We start from the raw sequence: 19116 nt of genomic DNA, 5'->3' as shown, positions 1-19116 counted from the left end.
AAATACTTCTCTGATCGAAGATATGTACAATTATAAATATATTAAATAATTCAAAGTTTTAGTGTAATCAATAAATTACAAAGAGCAAAGTTACGTTCCAATATATCTTCAAAATAAGTTAAGTTTAAAATATTACTAAGTTCAAAATATTTAGTAAAACAAGATCCACAACCATTTTGATAAGTTCTTGATAATGAAAACTAGTAAAATTTTCGCATCACTGACTAAACCATATTAACCACGCTTCTATAATGATTGTGTGGGATATGCGAAGGGTACTTTTAACACGAATATCCTATTAATATGGTATTTGACTCGCTGTTGCACGAGGTGCTTCGTGATGACTTTCTAATTTTAAATCAGGCCGCCTGTAGCACCGCACCACAGTGGTAATAGTTGTAGATGACGTCAGGCATTTAGACTCCCACATAAATATAGTATATAATGGCGGTTGACCTATAGACAAAATTAATTTGGGGCCTGAATGAAGCTATCCCAGGGGCGCACTACTCCTATGCTTGATTACCAGCCCGAATTCGTGACCATAAAAATAGAGTCCTATGCGACATTGTCTGGTACTCGTATGTTGTAAGTACTATTATTGTACGGCCGGGAGTCTATTTTGATTGAATGCACGTCATTAATAACTCTAGCAACCTTGCCTGGTTTTTTTTTTTTTATTTCGGGTTTTAGTGCGTGCTGATTTGACCGTTTTGTCAGCTCTATTTGTTTCTGATTGACAGTATCTTATTGTTAGTAAAGTAGAAGAAGTACTCAAGAATTCAAGTATGCAAATGGCTGTTATTTGTCGACTTTATTGCGTCAGTTGAGTGAGGAAAAGAAAAAGTCTTTTGGGTCAAGTAAGGCCCCTTTGCAAGTGCATTTAACTTAAATGTTTAAGCTTTTAATTATTTAATGTGTTTATTAGTGAATAAATAGTTCAAGTTTTATTTACTTCCATATTGCATGTCTATTTTTAACGCTCTAAAGCTTTTGAAAGAACTCAATAATGTCGCAGAGCACTTAGGAAAATGAGAGAACAAAGTGCACGCAATCTGGTTTTTCATTGCGGAACATCAAACTTGAAAGAAAATTCCTCAATTTACATGTTAATGAGTTGTTTACAACTTTATACAAACATGGGTATTTATTTTTAACCTTTGAAAAACATTTAAAGTTTTGTAATTTGCACGGAATCGCAATTGGTTGATATTTAAGTTGAGTATATTTATCGGAACTACAGGAATGTTGTTATTCCCGGAAGAAATATTGTTGTAGAATATGTTTTCAACCACCACCAAATTTTTGACTTAACTAAATCAGATCAAGAGTTCACAGAGTAAGCATTATCCTCCGTTTAACGTAGGTTATCTCCCCTGATTACGTCTTCTGTGTCACTTTTGCATTGCTGCAGGACATCCAGTTCACAGGAGTTGGTCAACCTATTGAAGAACTCTCCCTGCTCGCATTCCCCACCGATCTGTTGCCCATGGACACAGGTGAAGTATCCTCGGCAGTTATCCGCATCCCGGATCAGTTGTCCATGTTTTCCATTGCAGACACCAAGTCTTTCGCCATTCTCCATTAAGCAGGTTCCATCGCTTTGCCGGCAGATTCCCAGGAGACTGTCGAAACTTTCGCCATTGCGACATCGCTGGGATGTGGGTTCATCATTATCACAACTGGTGTACCTTCGACAATCTCCTTGTTCCGCCACGGAGGCTCCGTTTCCAATAATTCCACAAATGTCAGCGAAACTGGTGGCAGCATCTCTGCAGATTCCTGAAGTGGCAGCCTTTTCCTGGCCACCGATCTCCATTTGTTGGGTTTCCACGGGTTTCTCGGTTGGATAACCACTATCAGAGTTAACTTCATAAGCCTGACATTGTTGCAAAGTGGAATTGAAGAAATAATCCGTGTAGCAAAGTTCATGGCGGAGTTTTCCCGAAACGCAGATGTAAAAGTTATTGCAGTTGGCTGGATCGGGCATAATATAACCATGTTTTCCCTCGCAAACGAGGGGATCTGGCGGGACATGCTGGTTATTGGGATTGTCATCGTCGTCGGGAGTGGTTTCCACCAGCGGACAGGATCCGTCATCCACAACACAGAGCAGCTTTTCCGGGTCGAAGAAGGTGCCAGCTGCACATTTCTGGGCAGTGGCTACTCCTCCTGCGCAAATAAAGTACCGAGTGCAGTCAGTTCGATTGGCCAAAAAGCTGCCATCCTGCAGATTTCCACAGCTGTAAACGTAACTGGAGTTTCCCTCAAGCTGGCCATTGAGGCACTTTTCCACGGCCTGTGACTCCGGTTCACAAGTCGATAGAACCGGATTGAATTGGTGTTGTACGGGACACTCAATGGGAATTGCTAAGCCTTTCACGCAGGCGTAGTACAAATTGCAGTAGGTCTCGTGGGGAACCTTTACTCCATGGAGACCAGAGCACAAGCTGGTGGAATTTCCCGTGTCCTCCTGATCGGAAACCTTTCTGCACTGACCATGATCCACGCGGCACATCGAGAGGAGGCTGTGGAAGTACTGACCCTCCTCGCATTGCACCAAAGTTGTTCCATTCTGAGTGGAGCAACTGTAGTAGGAGCGACAATCCTCCGGATGAGCCACCAGTTTGCCATCTTCCAACCCCGAACAAATGGCCAGCTGACAGGAGCCATCATTTGGTCGGCAGTAACCCTCTTTGGAGTCGAAAAAGCTGCCAGATTGACAGCTTTGCAGAAGGGCCGGCATTTGTTGGATGCACAAGTAGAATCGAGTGCAATCCGAGGGATCGGGAACACTCAGGCCATCCAACTGACCCAGGCATTGGTTTTCCGTACCGAAATCCTTCACCTTCGGCTGGCATTTCGATTGCAACTGGCACTTGTTGAGATCCGAATCGAAACCATGTCCCCTCAGGCAACTGCCCAAGTGCCATTCCTCCGATTCGCAGTAGAGGAATGTTTGGGAGCAATTGTTGAACTGGGCTCTGAATTCACCCTCTCTGCAAACGCGCCTCATTCCATTATCCTGGCAGCTCCTATCGCTGGGCACACAACCCATCAGGGGTTTGAATTGCTCCTTCTCCTGGCAACGCCTCCTAATCCACTGTCCCTCCGAACAGAACTCATAACTGTGGCAACTGCCCACCAGGGATCTGCTCTCTCCATCGGAGCAATTCGAATTAATCAGCTCCTCCGGCAGGGAACACTGTCCTGCATCGTTGGGCAAACAGTAGTTGTGCTCCGTGCTGAAATACATGCCCAGAGGACACTGGTGCAGCCACCAGGAGTTGTCCAGGCACATCAGGTAACTGAGACATCCGCCTGCCAACGAAGGACGCACCTCCAGGTGCTGGCAATCCTGAATCACAGCCGACTTTGCCCTCGCCCAATTGCAAACCGTTTGGTTCTGGTCCTTTTCGTGGCCCCTCGGCACTGGAATACAGGACTCTATCCCAGATGAGTAGTAGTGCTGCCTGGGGCAGCTGCGTAGGCGCCACTTGCCACCGGAGCAGCGGAAGTACTGCCAGCAGTTGCCACTTTTCGTGGCCACAGTCTGGGATTCACTTGAATCGTTGCAGATCGGGAGATTCGATACTCTGGCGTAGGCACAAACCAAGTCATCCCGCGGTTCTAAACATCGCTGCTGCTCTGGATTGTAGTACCGCTGGTCGGAGCAGGTGCGTCGCCTCCAGTGGCCATCGATGCATACTTCATACTGGGAACAGTTTGCCGGCACAGAACGCATCTCATCCGGGTCACATATCTTCAAATAAACCAAATTGTTATCATTAAAAATGGAAAGAAGAAATGCTATTAAAATTTTATAAAATTTAAACAAGGGTTAGGAATTTCTGGAGTTCAAGAACAAGTTCTAAAACAAAAAGTACTACTCGTGTTTCTTAATTTAAACTTTAATACTTTAAATATTTATGTTATTACTTCCAAACATAATAATTTCTTGCAGTTGCATTTCTATATAACCGAAACTATTATTGCCACACAGAACTTTGAAGCTTCTTTGAACTTTGAACCCCCCATTTACCACATGTTCCATTCTATAGGCACACAAATGAAAAGCCGAAAGGTTGTAATTCATCTATTTTGAATTTATTATAGCGCATATGTGGGTAGAGTACATTAGTGGGTATTTAATACGTATAGAAGTGGAACAAGCGGAACATTCACATGAAACGTAACTCATAAATAACAACTAGTTAGTTAGTGTTAGGATAGTGGGTAGAGTATATAGAGGGCTTGGCCGAAAGCTGGCCTAGAAGAGTTTGGGGAAGAATCTCTTGAACAGGGAGATGGACCTTACGTTTTCCTCCGCCTCCAAGGAGCGCTTCTGGATGCTGTGGAACGAGCACACGCCGAGTTCGGGATCGAAGACCTCGCCCGCCGGACAGGGATGGTAGGTGACACTGATGAGATCCTGGTCATCGCAGGAGCAGAATCCGGACTTGGTATTCTCGGCGGCAAAGGGTTCGAACTGGCTTCGCCTCTTGCACTCCTTCAGGCTGCAGGAGATCATCGCGATGGCGTCCTTGATCGCGCAAAGTTTCTCCACCTTGTCGTAGGCCTGACCCCTCGGGCAGTGATGGAAGATCGGCACTCCGTTGCAGGAGCAGAATCCATCGGTGGTGTTCCGCGCCTCGAAGGCTTCCGGCGCGGATCGCTCCAGGCACACGGTGTAATCACAGGCCTCCACCACACAGGTTCCCATTATCTGCTCGTAGACATGTCCAGCTGCACAACTGGTGAAGCTGGAGACACCCACTTCCTGGCAACTGCAGTATCCATTCGTTGTGTTCTTGGCCGGATAGGTGGTGGCCAAGACAGCTCGGCTGTGGCACAGGGCACTATCACAAATGCCGTAGACACTCAACATCTTTGAGGCTGACAGACAGGCACCCACGTCGCTGTCGAAGCTCTCGCCCTCGGGACAATCCTTGTAAACCGGAGTTCCGGCCACGCACAAACAGAAGCCATTTTCCGTATTCAGAGCCGGATACGCAAGGTAATCGTCGGTGGCGGTGCATTTACCAGCCTCACAAGTGCATGCAGGTGCCTGGAAAACAACATATAATTAGCAATGTATTCAATTTTTAAATATTAAAAACCATTAGTGTTTGCAACAAACAAAAATGCGTGTTTATTGTGATTAAATTGTACAATTATTGGGCTAAAAACTTTTCTTGGATCTGCTTTTACTTTTAGATATTTAAAGCTATTTAAGTGAGTACTGTTATTATAGTATCTACTCACCTCCTTCACCCCACAGATTCCCTCTGTCGGTAGGTACACCAATTCGGGGCCGCACTGCAGCAGGTGAACCTGGTCGTCGTCACAATAGCAGAAGGAGTTGCTATCCTCGGTGGCCGAGTTCGTTGGGAAGGTACCGCCATTGCCCAGAGCTGCGCACTTGGCAACATCGCATTCAGCGGTCACGCAGGCATCCTGCAAATGACGAGAGTATAAACAAAAGTTTCTTATAACCACCTCTTTTAACCTACATCAGGTGCTTGGCAAATGCCGAATTCCTCGTTGAACTGCTCGCCAGCGGGACAATCATGGTAAGTGGCCAAACCGTCGTCACAGTAGCAGAAGCCATCTAAACCATCATTGGGAGCAAATGCGGTGTTATCCCCCAGTATATCGCACTGATCGTCGTTGCACTTGGGCTTGTAGTCGGGATCCTGGCAAGGGAATATAGTTATTATTACATATTTCAGTATTATTTCTATTATTTATATTATTTATATTATTATTTCTATATTTCAGTATTCATTACTCACCACAGGAGTGTCGCAAATGCCTAGATCGGTGTCGTAGACCAGATCACCGGGACAGGGATGATAAACGGGACAGTTGTTCAAACAGTAGCAGAAACCGGATGTCTTGCATCCCAGGGGATAGGTAGTATAGTCCGGCTGGTTCTCGCACAAAGTGGCTTCGCATTCGTTCGCTGCACAGATGGTTTCCTCCTACAAAAATTTAGATTAGCTAATGGAACTCTGGAAACTTGTAACCATTACCTCAACGGGAGTACAGGCACCCAGGTCAGCATCGTACTGGGAATTTGCGGGGCAGTTGGTGTACTTGGGAACCTCATCAACGCAGAGGCAGAAGCCATCGGCTGTGTGCAAGGCGGACACGGTGTCAAAGTCCGATTTTCCGACGCAGCTATTTTTGCAGCAACGTGGCTAAAATGGGATTGGAAATCTGATTATTTCTTCTTTTAATTACAAAAGTATTAATTCTTACATCTGGCTGGGGAATGAGGACACACAAGAGTTTTTCGCTGTCGAAGGTGTAGCCTCTGGGGCAGGGAACTGAAACAGGATCGCCGGCGCGGCACAGGCAGAAGCTATTCGGATCTGCGTAATCCTGGGAGACGGAGTACTCCGACTCGTCATCGCACACTCGAGGATCGCAGTTTCCTGTCTGTAATGGCAAATATAAATATAAATATTGTTAATTTAATCTACCATCCAATAATGTTTTTATATTCTTACGAAAGTGCAGGCTTCTTCATCTTTGTCGTAGAACAAGCCAGTGGGACAGGAGTTGATGTAGCCACCGCCATCCTGGCACACACAGAAGGTCGAGGAGTCGTCATTCAGGGAAGGATAAGTTGAGTAATCCGCTGCTGTCTTGCAAACACTCTGGTCGCAGCTGGTCTGCAGTTGGAATAGGTTTTAATACAATTATTTTTAGAGATTACCAAAGGCAGCTTACGCTGGGTTCGGACTGGCATAAGCCCAGGCTGGCATCGTATGCGGAGTTTGGAGGACAGGAGGCGATGGTAGCCACCTGGTCGTTGCAGTAGTAGAACTTGCTGGGATCTCCTGCCACGGGATAGGTGGTGCCATCGGAGGCGGTGGAGCAATCCTCAGCAGAGCACTCAACGTTGGAGGAGCAGTAACCTGTCTCCGAGTCGAAGCCCTGACCGGCGGGACACTGGACCACCTTGGCCACTCCGTCCGTGCACTGGAAGTACTTGGTGCAGATGGGATGGGCCACGTTGCCGTTTCCACAGCCGCAGGGATTGATGCACTTGGCCGCGACATCGACGGCGCACTCGTTATTGCCATCGTACCACTCGTCGGATCCGCAGGAGTGCTCCGTGGCCACTCCGTCCCAGCAGGTCAGGTAGCTGGTGCAGTCGGTGGGGTTGGGCATTTGGTAGCCGTTCGGCTTGTTGATGCACACCCAACAGGTGGCCTTGTAGTCCGGATAGCAGACGCCGCTGCTGTTCTGGAAGAGATTGCCCACGCCGCACAGGCCAACCACCAGCTGTCCACCCTCGCAGATCTGGTACTTGTCGCAGTCCGTGGGATGAGCTATGATGCTTCCCTGCTGAATGCCTCCCTCGCAGGTGTCCGCACTCCGCTTCTTGCGGGATCCAGTCGATCGGTTCTCGGGACAAACGTTGCGGGTGTCCTCGCGGCAAATGCCAACGGCGTCATCGAAGTAGTAGTCCTTGGAGCAGGTTCCCTCCTCCCACTGGCCATCCACGCAGACCGTGTAGCTCCAGCAGTTCTTGCCACTGGTCGGGAGATCCTTGGCACTGCATTGGTTGGCGGAAATGGTCTTCACTGTCGACGAGGGAGTAATGCACACATTCTTCTCATCAACTTGACAGGCTTTCAGATCCGTGTTGAAGTAACTTCCAGTTGCACAAGACGTGGATACCCAATCGCCGGCTGTGCACGTCAAGTACTTGGTGCAATCCTGGGGATCCACTTCCAGGACTCCATCCGTGCAATCAGCAACGCAGCATTGGTTCTTATCGTCCACCTCGCAAACACTCAGAGTGGCGTTGAACAAGTTGCCCTTGCCGCAATCTCCAGAAACCAGTTTGCCATCAACGCAGATTGAATACTTGCGGCAATTGCTCTCATCGGGAACGAAGTCACCATTCTTAACATCTCCACAATCGCAGGAAGCCGGAGCTTCTGTGGTTGTGACTTCCTCACAGGGTTCGGTGGTTGTGGTGGTGACTTCCTCACAGGGTTCAGTTGTGGTGGTGACCTCATCGCAAGGTGCAGGGGTTGTGGTGGTGGATCCATCACAAGGTGGCTCCGTGGGGCAATCGCCGGGAACACAGCCCCAGTTGTTGTCCTCGAAGTAACTGCCCTCTGGACATTCCTGCCGAGTGGCCGTGTTGTTGCTGCACACATAAAACGTGGAGCAATCGGATTTATCGGCCACAGCCGATCCATCGGACTTTCCGATGCAGAAGTTGACCCAACACTCCGAGTTTCCGACATCCACTGTGCAGGCAGCAACCGTGGTATTGAAGAAGCTGCCCGAAGGACAGGTTTGCAGAGTGGCCTCCGAATCCGAGCAAATGTAGTAGCTGCCGCAGTTATTCTCGTTCTCCACAAAGACTCCGTCCGTCTTGTTTATGCACAGGTTTTGCCAGCACAGGGAATCCGTATCCGGAATGCAGGCAGCCAGAGTCTCGTTGAAGTAACTGCCGGAGTCACACTTTTGCGCGTAGGCCACCTGCTCATCACAGATGAAGAACTCGCCGCATTTATCGCTGTTGGCCAAATAAGCGCCGTTCACCTCGTCGGAACACACATTGGTGGCCTGCAGATAATCAGAATTGGGTTAAACGGATTTGAAATAAAGGAATAGGTACTTCTATATAAAAAAACAAAATATTCTTGTAAAAAATAATAACATTTTTAAGTGGTTTAATAAAATATCAACGTTAGAAAACGGTTTAAATCTTGGAATTACTCGAATGCTCTAATGTAAAATATGAACTTACCTCCAAGAGTGGAGCCACCAGGCTGAGTTTGCAGAGGCCACGACCCGCGTTGGAGCACCTGCCGTTCTTGGGATTGTACTCCTTGCCGGCAGGACATGTCACCGTGCGGACGGTGTTCTTCGAGGAGCAGCGGTAGTACGTTGAGCAACTCGAGGGCTTTGGCCAGTGAGTCGTCAGGTTTCTCATTCGCCGATACACACATTCAGGATCGGCGGCTCCAACCAGGGAAGCCACTGTAGTGAGTGCCACCACAGCTAGCAGAGTAACTACAGAATGGAGAAGGTACTTGAAGTCCTAGTTAAAATTAGGATCCTTGGCGAGCTCACCTTTCATCTTGTTCGCTTGTCTTATTCCGCTTGTGATGGTCGAAATGTACTCCGCATCATTGCCAAAAATTTCATGTCTTTTATATACGAAATTAGTGCTGTCAGGTAACCTTATCTCCCCCAATTATGTTGATCATGTTAGACATGGACCCATAATGTCAGTCTAATTGAGGTGTGAACTGTGTAGTTCCTGGAAGTCAACAGCTATCGCCGTTTAACCACTCCCCAAAATTCGACGATGGAAATTCGAAAAGTTATGAATGAATGTCATGAACATGGTAGTGTTCAAGCTCAAGATCACTCAATAAGCTAAAGGAAATACATTGATTTTTGAGAGCATGCTATTCTAAGTGCTTTATTTATTTAGGCGCAGGTCTTGTCGCAGGTCAGATCGATGGAGTTCCAGTAAAGGTCACTGGGACAGTCCATGATGTAACCCGTTTCCCCGCTGCAGTGGATGTACAGATGGCAATTGTACGGATGGGGCAGGAATTGGACTCCCGGATGGGCTCGACACGAGGCATTCACATCCACGCTGGGCGTGTCTTGGGTGGTTCCACTTGGATCATTTGGAGTTGTGGGTTCTGCTGTCGACGGTTGATTAGTTGGTTCTTTCGTGGAATTGGAGGATTCTCTAGTGGGATCTAAGGGAGGTTCAGTGGTCTCTTCTGACGGATTCGTTGGCTCCCCAGTTGGCCCTTCCGATGGTTCTTTTGTTGGCTCTCCAGTTGGTTCTCCAGTTGGTTCTCCTGTTGGTTCCCCAGTTGGTTCCCCAGTTGGTTCTCCAGTTGGTTCACCAGTTGGTTCTCCAGTTGGTTCCCCAGTTGGTTCATCAGTTGGTTCATCAGTTGGATCATCAGTTGGTTTACCAGTTGGTTCACCAGTTGGTTCACCAGTTGGTTCACCAGTTGGATCCCCCGTTGGATCCAAAGGACCTTCAGTTGAATTCGACGGAACTTCAGTGGGTAAATCGGTGGGCTTTGGAGTGCTATCCTGGGGCTCGTTTGTTGGATCCGATGGCTCTTCAGATGTGTCGTCTGTGGGATCCCAGGGATCGTCGGTGGGATCGTCAGGATCTTCCGTGGTCGTTGGTGCAACAGTTGGCTTGACGCATCTTCTGGCACTGAGCGCAGTTGCAAGGAGCATAAGCTGCAAGGACATCAATATCCAGACCACTGAAATCCGAAAGCGTTTACCTATAATGTTAAAGGATATTATTCAGCTTCTCGATCGGTACTTACATCTCATTGTAGCTGCGATCAGTCTTCTAGCAACTCAGCCCAATGAAAACTCTTCGATTGGCGTTGCATTTATACGATTTTGCAATGCACGCGATGCAGCCATTAATTAGCATAAAACAAGGCACTAAGTTGTATTAATTAGCACTATCTTTGCTGAAGTCTGATAAGTCTGCATAATTGACTTGATAAGGTATTAAAGCTGCTATGAAATAAACCAGGAAATTAAGGAAATGAATCAACTAAAGTATCATAGATAATTCAAGCATTTAGATAAAATAAATCGAACCGATTATTAATTGTTTTACTACATTTATATCCGGTAATAAGCATCTCTTGTTTGTTTATCAGTTTTTCAAGACCAACAACTGACATTTCGATATGTCTCATTATGATAAGATAATGATACAATATGATAGCCTAACAGAGCAGAATAACATAATCAAAGCCACAATGTTAAAGGCATTGCTCTGTTAAAATATTGTGTACTGGTGATAAAGGTACTGATTCTTCGATAAAAAGCAATATGTATTGCGAATGGACAGTTAATGTGCAAGTAATGGCCACCAAAAGACATAAACAAGACCAATCACATATTTGATTTAAGAATGGAAAATTTTTATCACTTTGATTTTGATTACCCACAAATGTCTTAACTTTCCTTCCTTTAGCACATTTTATCAATAAAACAAAGTTTTACTTGGTACTTCCCCCTATAATAAAAAACAAGTGCAATAATTTTTCTGCTGCTTTCTGCTGCGAAAAATAATTTTGCTTTAATTATATAAGATAGAATTTTTTTAATTAGAGCATGTTCAAATATAACTTGGAAAATACAAGCCTATAATTAATTTTTCATTGTGATACGTAGTTTATAGGCTTCCGGATTCACTTATAATAACTAGGACAGAAGTTTAAATTCCCAGAACACTTCAAACTTAAGTCATTAAAAATGAGTAACGCTGATAAAGGGTACTCATTAAAGTATCAAAAAGCAAATATTCAGCAACAAACTAAACAACACGTTTTTCTACTTAATCAAAATTTCTGAAAAATATATTTAAATAAATATGAATTAATATTTGTAGATCTTAAATGAATAGCTGAAGGTCTTTGAAGCCAAGAATTTCAGGTGATGACTCAAGTTTGGTAAACATAAGACAAGTCTTTAAATAAATTAAATAATTTGTAAGACAATTGTTTTGTTTGCCTTGGTGTTAGTCTCAAGAGTATATGTCCGTCGGAGAAGACAAATAGCCCTGAGAATTGCAAAGCAATAAATTGATAACAGGAATAATAGTTGACTTACCATAACTATCAATACACGTGTAAATCAAAAGATTAGAAAAATAAAAAAGAAAAATAGTTAGCTGTCAATTGAAGGCTATATAAACCTCGGTAAAATTGCACTTTAACAGAAAAGTTGTTGCATTTTTAGGAACATGAAAGGTGGTTCACAAGTTTATATCTACTGAAGCGAAAAATAATATTTAATTTATTTTAAGGATCAAAACTTGTCAGGATACTGGGATTGTTTGCACTCCTTATGAGTGCGAATGCCTCGTCAGGAGAAGACACTACCATTGAGGCCACAACAGATGAAAATACCACTGAAGAAATAACTACCCTGCCACCTCCAGTCCTTTGTGATGATGAGGATCTATTTCTTCCAGCTCCAGATTGTAGGCAGTATTATCAGTGTCTTTACGGTGAAGGTGTCCTGAAATCGTGTTCCGAAGGACTTTATTGGGATCGAGAGCTGAATGTCTGCGCCTGGGAATCGCAGTACTGTTCTGATGAGGAAAACAAGACCACTAAGTCTCCGTCTCTGAGTTGTGCATCTGGATTACCATTTTTGCCCTACGCTCCCGATTGCACCAAGTTCATCCAGTGTGTCTACAATATCGGGTTCAAACTGAGTTGTCCAATTGGACTGTTTTGGAACCAACCCCTTCAGTCGTGTGATTATACTTGCGACAATGGACTCGCGTTTTCTGATGTCTAGCAAGTGCAATAACCGCTAGCAATTGGTGTATCATTTTGTAATAACCCACAAAAATGTACGTACTTAGGAAGCAAAATAAAGAAATAAACAATTCAACGTAATTGATTTTAAGCAGACTGGTGTTCAATTGAGTTCCTCTTAAAGATAACACGCTTCGCGAAAATTACGAGATAAGATGGTGAATGAGCCATACAATGGGGTTATAAATATGAATGCACCAGGTAGAAGTCTCATTTCGACAAATGTTTTTATAAGACTCGTACTCAAATCGGGAGCGATGAATTATATTAAGCTGCTCAGCAAGGATTTTCTGCTTTGTGTTGTGTTAACTGTGATACTAACCAAAATTGTGCACGTGAAAGCTGAACATAAACAAATTTCTCAAGAGCAAAGCAATCAAATTGATAATGGCCACTTCCTTAAAAAAACTTTGCAAACTGCAATATTTAATCGTTACCCATCACACAAATATAATAAAAGGAACACAATTCAAAGAGACATAGCCCCAGTGAATAATTTTACAGAATCAAATGAGTTAGATATAAACGAGTCAACACCGCCTCCTGACGAAACTACTACAGCTGAACCAGAGGAGACTACAACGATAGAGGATTCAACTCTGATTCCTGATGAAACTACTACAGCTGAACCAGAAGAAACTACTACTGCAGAGGATTCAACTCCAATTCCTGACGAAACAACTTCAGCTGAACCAGAAGAAACTTCCACTGCAGAGGATTCGACTCCGATTCCCGACGAAACTACTACAGCTGAACCAGAAGAAACTACCACTGCAGAGGATTCAACTCCAATTCCTGACGAAACAACTACACCTGAACCACAAGAAACTACTACTGAAGAGGATTCGACTCCGATTCCCGACGAAACAACTACAGCTGAACCAGAAGAAACTACTACGGTAGAGGATTCGACTCCAATTCCTGACGAAACAACTACAACTGAACCAGAAGAAACTACTACTGCAGAGGATTCAACTCCAATTCCTGACGTAACAACTACAGCTGAACCAGAAGAAACTACCACTGCAGAGGATTCAACTCCAATTCCTGACGAAACAACTACAGCTGAACCACAAGAAACTACTACTGAAGAGGATTCGACTCCGATTCCCGACGAAACAACTACAGCTGAACCAGAAGAAACTACTACGGTAGAGGATTCGACTCCAATTCCTGACGAAACAACTACAACTGAACCAGAAGAAACTACTACTGCAGAGGATTCAACTCCAATTCCTGACGTAACAACTACAGCTGAACCAGAAGAAACTACCACTGCAGAGGATTCAACTCCAATTCCTGACGAAACAACTTCAGCTGAACCAGAAGAAACTACCTCTGCAGAAGATTCAACTCCGACTCCAGACGAAACAACTACAGCTGAACCAGAAGAAACTTCCACTGCAGAGGATTCGACTCCGATTCCCGACGAAACTACTACAGCTGAACCAGAAGAAACTACTACGGTAGAGGATTCGACTCCAATTCCCGACGAAACTACTACAGCTGAACCAGAAGAAACTTCCACTGCAGAGGATTCGACTCCGATTCCTGACGAAACAACTTCAGCTGAACCAGAAGAAACTACCACTGCAGAAGATTCAACTCCGACTCCAGACGAAACAACTACAGCTGAACCAGAAGAAACTTCCACTGCAGAGGATTCAACTCCAGTTCCTGACGAAACAACTACAGCTGAACCACAAGAAACTACTACTGAAGAGGATTCGACTCCGATTCCCGACGAAACAACTACAGCTGAACCAGAAGAAACTACTACGGTAGAGGATTCGACTCCAATTCCTGACGAAACAACTTCAGCTGAACCAGAAGAAACTACCACTGCAGAAGATTCAACTCCGACTCCAGACGAAACAACTACAGCTGAACCAGAAGAAACTTCCACTGCAGAGGATTCAACTCCAATTCCTGACGAAACAACTACAACTGAACCAGAAGAAACTACTACTGAAGAGGATTCGACTCCGATTCCCGACGAAACAACTACAGCTGAACCAGAAGAAACTACTACGGTAGAGGATTCGACTCCAATTCCCGACGAAACTACTACAGCTGAACCAGAAGAAACTTCCACTGCAGAGGATTCGACTCCGATTCCTGACGAAACAACTTCAGCTGAACCAGAAGAAACTACCACTGCAGAAGATTCAACTCCGACTCCAGACGAAACAACTACAGCTGAACCAGAAGAAACTTCCACTGCAGAGGATTCAACTCCAATTCCTGACGAAACAACTACAACTGAACCAGAAGAAACTACTACTGAAGAGGATTCGACTCCGATTCCCGACGAAACAACTACAGCTGAACCAGAAGAAACTACTACGGTAGAGGATTCGACTCCAATTCCCGACGAAACTACTACAGCTGAACCAGAAGAAACTTCCACTGCAGAGGATTCGACTCCGATTCCTGACGAAACAACTTCAGCTGAACCAGAAGAAACTACCACTGCAGAAGATTCAACTCCGACTCCAGACGAAACAACTACAGCTGAACCAGAAGAAACTTCCACTGCAGAGGATTCAACTCCAATTCCTGACGAAACAACTACAACTGAACCAGAAGAAACTACTACTGAAGAGGATTCGACTCCGATTCCCGACGAAACAACTACAGCTGAACCAGAAGAAACTACTACGGTAGAGGATTCGACTCCAATTCCCGACGAAACTACTACAGCTGAACCAGAAGAAACTTCCACTGCAGAGGATTCGACTCCGATTCCTGACGAAACAACTTCAGCTGAACCAGAAGAAACTTCCACTGCAGAGGATTCGACTCCGATTCCCGACGAAACTACTACAGCTGAACCAGAAGAAACTACCACTGCAGAGGATTCGACTCCAATTCCTGACGAAACAACTTCAGCTGAACCAGAAGAAACTACCACTGCAGAAGATTCAACTCCGACTCCAGACGAAACAACTACAGCTGAACCAGAAGAAACTTCCACTGCAGAGGATTCAACTCCAATTCCTGACGAAACAACTACAACTGAACCAGAAGAAACTACTTCTGAAGAGGATTCGACTCCGATTCCCGACGAAACAACTACAGCTGAACCAGAAGAAACTACTACGGTAGAGGATTCGACTCCAATTCCCGACGAAACTACTACAGCTGAACCAGAAGAAACTTCCACTGCAGAGGATTCGACTCCGATTCCTGACGAAACAACTTCAGCTGAACCAGAAGAAACTTCCACTGCAGAGGATTCAACTCCAATTCCTGACGAAACAACTACAACTGAACCAGAAGAAACTACTACTGAAGAGGATTCGACTCCGATTCCCGACGAAACAACTACAGCTGAACCAGAAGAAACTACTACGGTAGAGGATTCGACTCCAATTCCCGACGAAACTACTACAGCTGAACCAGAAGAAACTTCCACTGCAGAGGATTCGACTCCGATTCTTGACGAAACAACTTCAGCTGAACCAGAAGAAACTACCACTGCAGAAGATTCAACTCCGACTCCAGACGAAACAACTACAGCTGAACCAGAAGAAACTTCCACTGCAGAGGATTCAACTCCAATTCCTGACGAAACAACTACAACTGAACCAGAAGAAACTACTACTGAAGAGGATTCGACTCCGATTCCCGACGAAACAACTACAGCTGAACCAGAAGAAACTACTACGGTAGAGGATTCGACTCCAATTCCCGACGAAACTACTACAGCTGAACCAGAAGAAACTTCCACTGCAGAGGATTCGACTCCGATTCCTGACGAAACAACTTCAGCTGAACCAGAAGAAACTTCCACTGCAGAGGATTCGACTCCGATTCCCGACGAAACTACTACAGCTGAACCAGAAGAAACTACCACTGCAGAGGATTCGACTCCAATTCCTGACGAAACAACTTCAGCTGAACCAGAAGAAACTACCACTGCAGAAGATTCAACTCCGACTCCAGACGAAACAACTACAGCTGAACCAGAAGAAACTTCCACTGCAGAGGATTCAACTCCAATTCCTGACGAAACAACTACAACTGAACCAGAAGAAACTACTTCTGAAGAGGATTCGACTCCGATTCCCGACGAAACAACTACAGCTGAACCAGAAGAAACTACTACGGTAGAGGATTCGACTCCAATTCCCGACGAAACTACTACAGCTGAACCAGAAGAAACTTCCACTGCAGAGGATTCGACTCCGATTCCTGACGAAACAACTTCAGCTGAACCAGAAGAAACTACCACTGCAGAAGATTCAACTCCGACTCCAGACGAAACAACTACAGCTGAACCAGAAGAAACTTCCACTGCAGAGGATTCAACTCCAATTCCTGACGAAACAACTACAGCTCAACCAGAAGAAACTACCACTGCAGAGGATTCAACTCCAATTCCCGACGAAACTACTACAGCTGAACCAGAAGAAACTACTACGGTAGAGGATTCGACTCCGATTCCCGACGAAACTACTACAGCTGAACCAGAGGAAACTACTACGGTAGAGGATTCGACTCCAATTCCTGACAAAACTACTACAGCTAAACCAGAGGATTCGACTACGATTCCCGACGAAACAACTACAGCTGAACCAGAGGAAACTACCACTGCAGAGGATTTAACTCCAATTCCTGACGAAACTACTACAGCTGAACCAGAGGAAACTACCACTGCAGAGGATTCGACTCCGATTCCCGACGAAACTACTACAGCTGAACCAGAAGAAACTACCACTGCAGAGGATTCAACTCCAATTCCTGACGAAACAACTACAGCTCAACCAGAAGAAACTACCACTGCAGAGGATTCAACTCCAATTCCTGACGTAATAACTACAGCTGAACCAGAGGAAACTACTACTGCAGAGGATTCAACTCCAATTCCTGACGAAACTACTACAGATGAACCAGAAGAAACTTCCACTGCAGAGGATTCAACTCCAATTCCTGACGAAACTACTACAGCTGAACCAGAGGAAACTACTACGGTAGAGGATTCGACTCCAATTCCTGACAAAACTACTACAGCTAAACCAGAGGATTCGACTACGATTCCCGACGAAACAACTACAGCTGAACCAGAGGAAACTACCACTGCAGAGGATTCAACTCCAATTCCTGACGAAACTACTACAGCTGAACCAGAAGAAACTACCACTGCAGAGGATTCAACTCCAATTCCTGACGAAACAACTACAACTGAACCAGAAGAAACTACTACTGAAGAGGATTCGACTCTGATTCCCGACGAAACAACTACAGCTGAACCAGAAGAAACTACTACGGTAGAGGATTCGACTCCAATTCCTGACGTAACAACTACAGCTGAACCAGAAGAAACTTCCACTGCACAGGATTCAACTCCGATACCCGACGAAACTACTTCAGCTGAGCCAGAGGAAACTACCACTGCAGATTATTCTACTCCGATTCCTGACGAATCTACTACAGCTGAACCAGAGGAAACTACAACGGTAGAGGATTCAACTCCGACTCCTGACGAAACTACTGCAAATGAGCCGGAGAAAACTACCACTGCAGAGGATTCTACTCCGAATCCAAACAAACCTAGTACAGCTGAACCTGAGGAGAGTACTACGATTAAGGGTTCAACGACAATTTCTGACGAAACTACTACAGCTGAGCCAGAAGAAAGTTCTACAATAGTTGAGTCAACAGCGACTACTGATGAAAGTTCCTCCACTGCCTCCACAAACAATCCTGAAGATAGTACCACGAATGAAGAGGCAAAGCCGATTCCAGAAGAAACTTCGACAACTGCTCAAGAATCTTCGAAACAGCCGGAAACAAGCACCTCCGTAGAGGATTCCACACCACATCCTACTAAAAGTTCCACAACCGAAGAGAGTACCACAAGTAGTTTAACTCCTTCTTATTCAAGTTCCACAAGTTCAGTATCGTCAACGACATCTCTTCCCGACACCTCGACTTCAACTTCACCACCGCTTTCGTGCAGCAGTGGATTGGAATATTTGCCACACCCAACAAACTGCCGCAAGTTTATCCACTGCAGTAATGGAAACGAGTTCGTTATGGAATGTCCAGGTAATACCTATTGGGACTATAAGAATTTGGTCTGCAGCGGATCTCAAAGTGTTTGCTATAACGATGAGGAAAATGTTGGTCCAGAGGAGAATGTCTGCGGTCCGGGAGTAGATTTTGTGGCTCATCCGACCGACTGTACTAAATTCTTGCAATGTAGTAATGGCGTGGCATATGAGAGCCAATGTCCTAAGGATTTGTACTGGAACCCGGAGCTCAAGGTTTGCGATTGGTCGAATAAATACTGCACAGATTCGCGGGCAAGAGAATCGATTTCCTGCGCACCAGGATTAAATTTCGATGTTTATGAAAGCGATTGCTCGAAATACATAAAGTGCCTTGGCTCGAGAGGAATCGTCATGAGTTGTAATTCAGGGCTTTACTGGAACCCTGTTAGTGAAATGTGCCAAAAGTCGCAACGGTTTTGCAAATAAATGTAAGTTTAAATATTTTAAATACTTATAAAAAAGCAATAATAAAATATTTACCTTACCTTACTTTTGCAGGTTAACCGAAATCAGTATTCAACCGCTTTAATACAATCATTTTGTTAAATATGTCTTTTAATATTGAAAGAAAAAATATTTTAATAAATATAAAAATCTGCTGGCAATCCTCACATAAAAAGAAAATACCAACATGCATAAGATGAACACTCAAATATGGTTTAATAAATAAAAATAAAAAACATTCG

At 44.8% G+C, this 19116-nt stretch overlaps 3 protein-coding genes across 3 annotated transcripts; 1 reads left to right on the top strand and 2 right to left on the bottom strand.

Annotated features, from left to right (window-relative positions):
- Nucleotides 1–1274: 1274 nt before the first annotated feature.
- LOC108100136 (zonadhesin) lies at nt 1275–9245 on the bottom strand. The gene is made up of 13 exons (XM_017203888.2): nt 9219–9245; nt 9109–9157; nt 8783–9048; nt 8035–8598; nt 6739–7974; nt 6516–6680; nt 6265–6444; nt 6036–6203; nt 5796–5984; nt 5514–5696; nt 5266–5457; nt 4319–5068; nt 1275–3763 (listed from the first exon to the last, which is right to left on the bottom strand). The coding sequence occupies exons 1-13, from the start codon at nt 9243–9245 to the stop codon at nt 1358–1360; spliced, it is 6375 nt and encodes a 2124-aa protein (XP_017059377.1). The 3' UTR covers nt 1275–1357.
- A 190-nt stretch (nt 9246–9435) lies between these two features.
- Nucleotides 9436–10363, bottom strand: LOC108100636 (cell surface glycoprotein 1). The gene is made up of 2 exons (XM_017204638.1): nt 10350–10363; nt 9436–10283 (listed from the first exon to the last, which is right to left on the bottom strand). Exons 1-2 carry the CDS (start codon nt 10354–10356, stop codon nt 9472–9474), a joined length of 819 nt encoding a protein of 272 aa, XP_017060127.1. The 5' UTR covers nt 10357–10363; the 3' UTR covers nt 9436–9471.
- Nucleotides 10364–11765: 1402 nt separating this feature from the next.
- On the top strand, nt 11766–19112 carry LOC108100637 (mucin-2). The gene is made up of 4 exons (XM_043207728.1): nt 11766–11795; nt 11852–12349; nt 12714–18858; nt 18929–19112. Exons 1-3 carry the CDS (start codon nt 11789–11791, stop codon nt 18854–18856), a joined length of 6648 nt encoding a protein of 2215 aa, XP_043063663.1. The 5' UTR covers nt 11766–11788; the 3' UTR covers nt 18857–18858; nt 18929–19112.
- The last annotated feature ends 4 nt before the right edge of the window (nt 19113–19116 follow it).

This window comes from Drosophila ficusphila, unplaced genomic scaffold, assembly GCF_018152265.1.
Source record: "Drosophila ficusphila isolate 14025-0441.05 unplaced genomic scaffold, ASM1815226v1 contig_286, whole genome shotgun sequence".
Taxonomy (NCBI): Eukaryota; Metazoa; Arthropoda; class Insecta; order Diptera; family Drosophilidae; genus Drosophila; species Drosophila ficusphila.
Note: the sequence above shows the minus strand (reverse complement) of the source record. Positions and strands in the feature narration are given on the sequence as shown.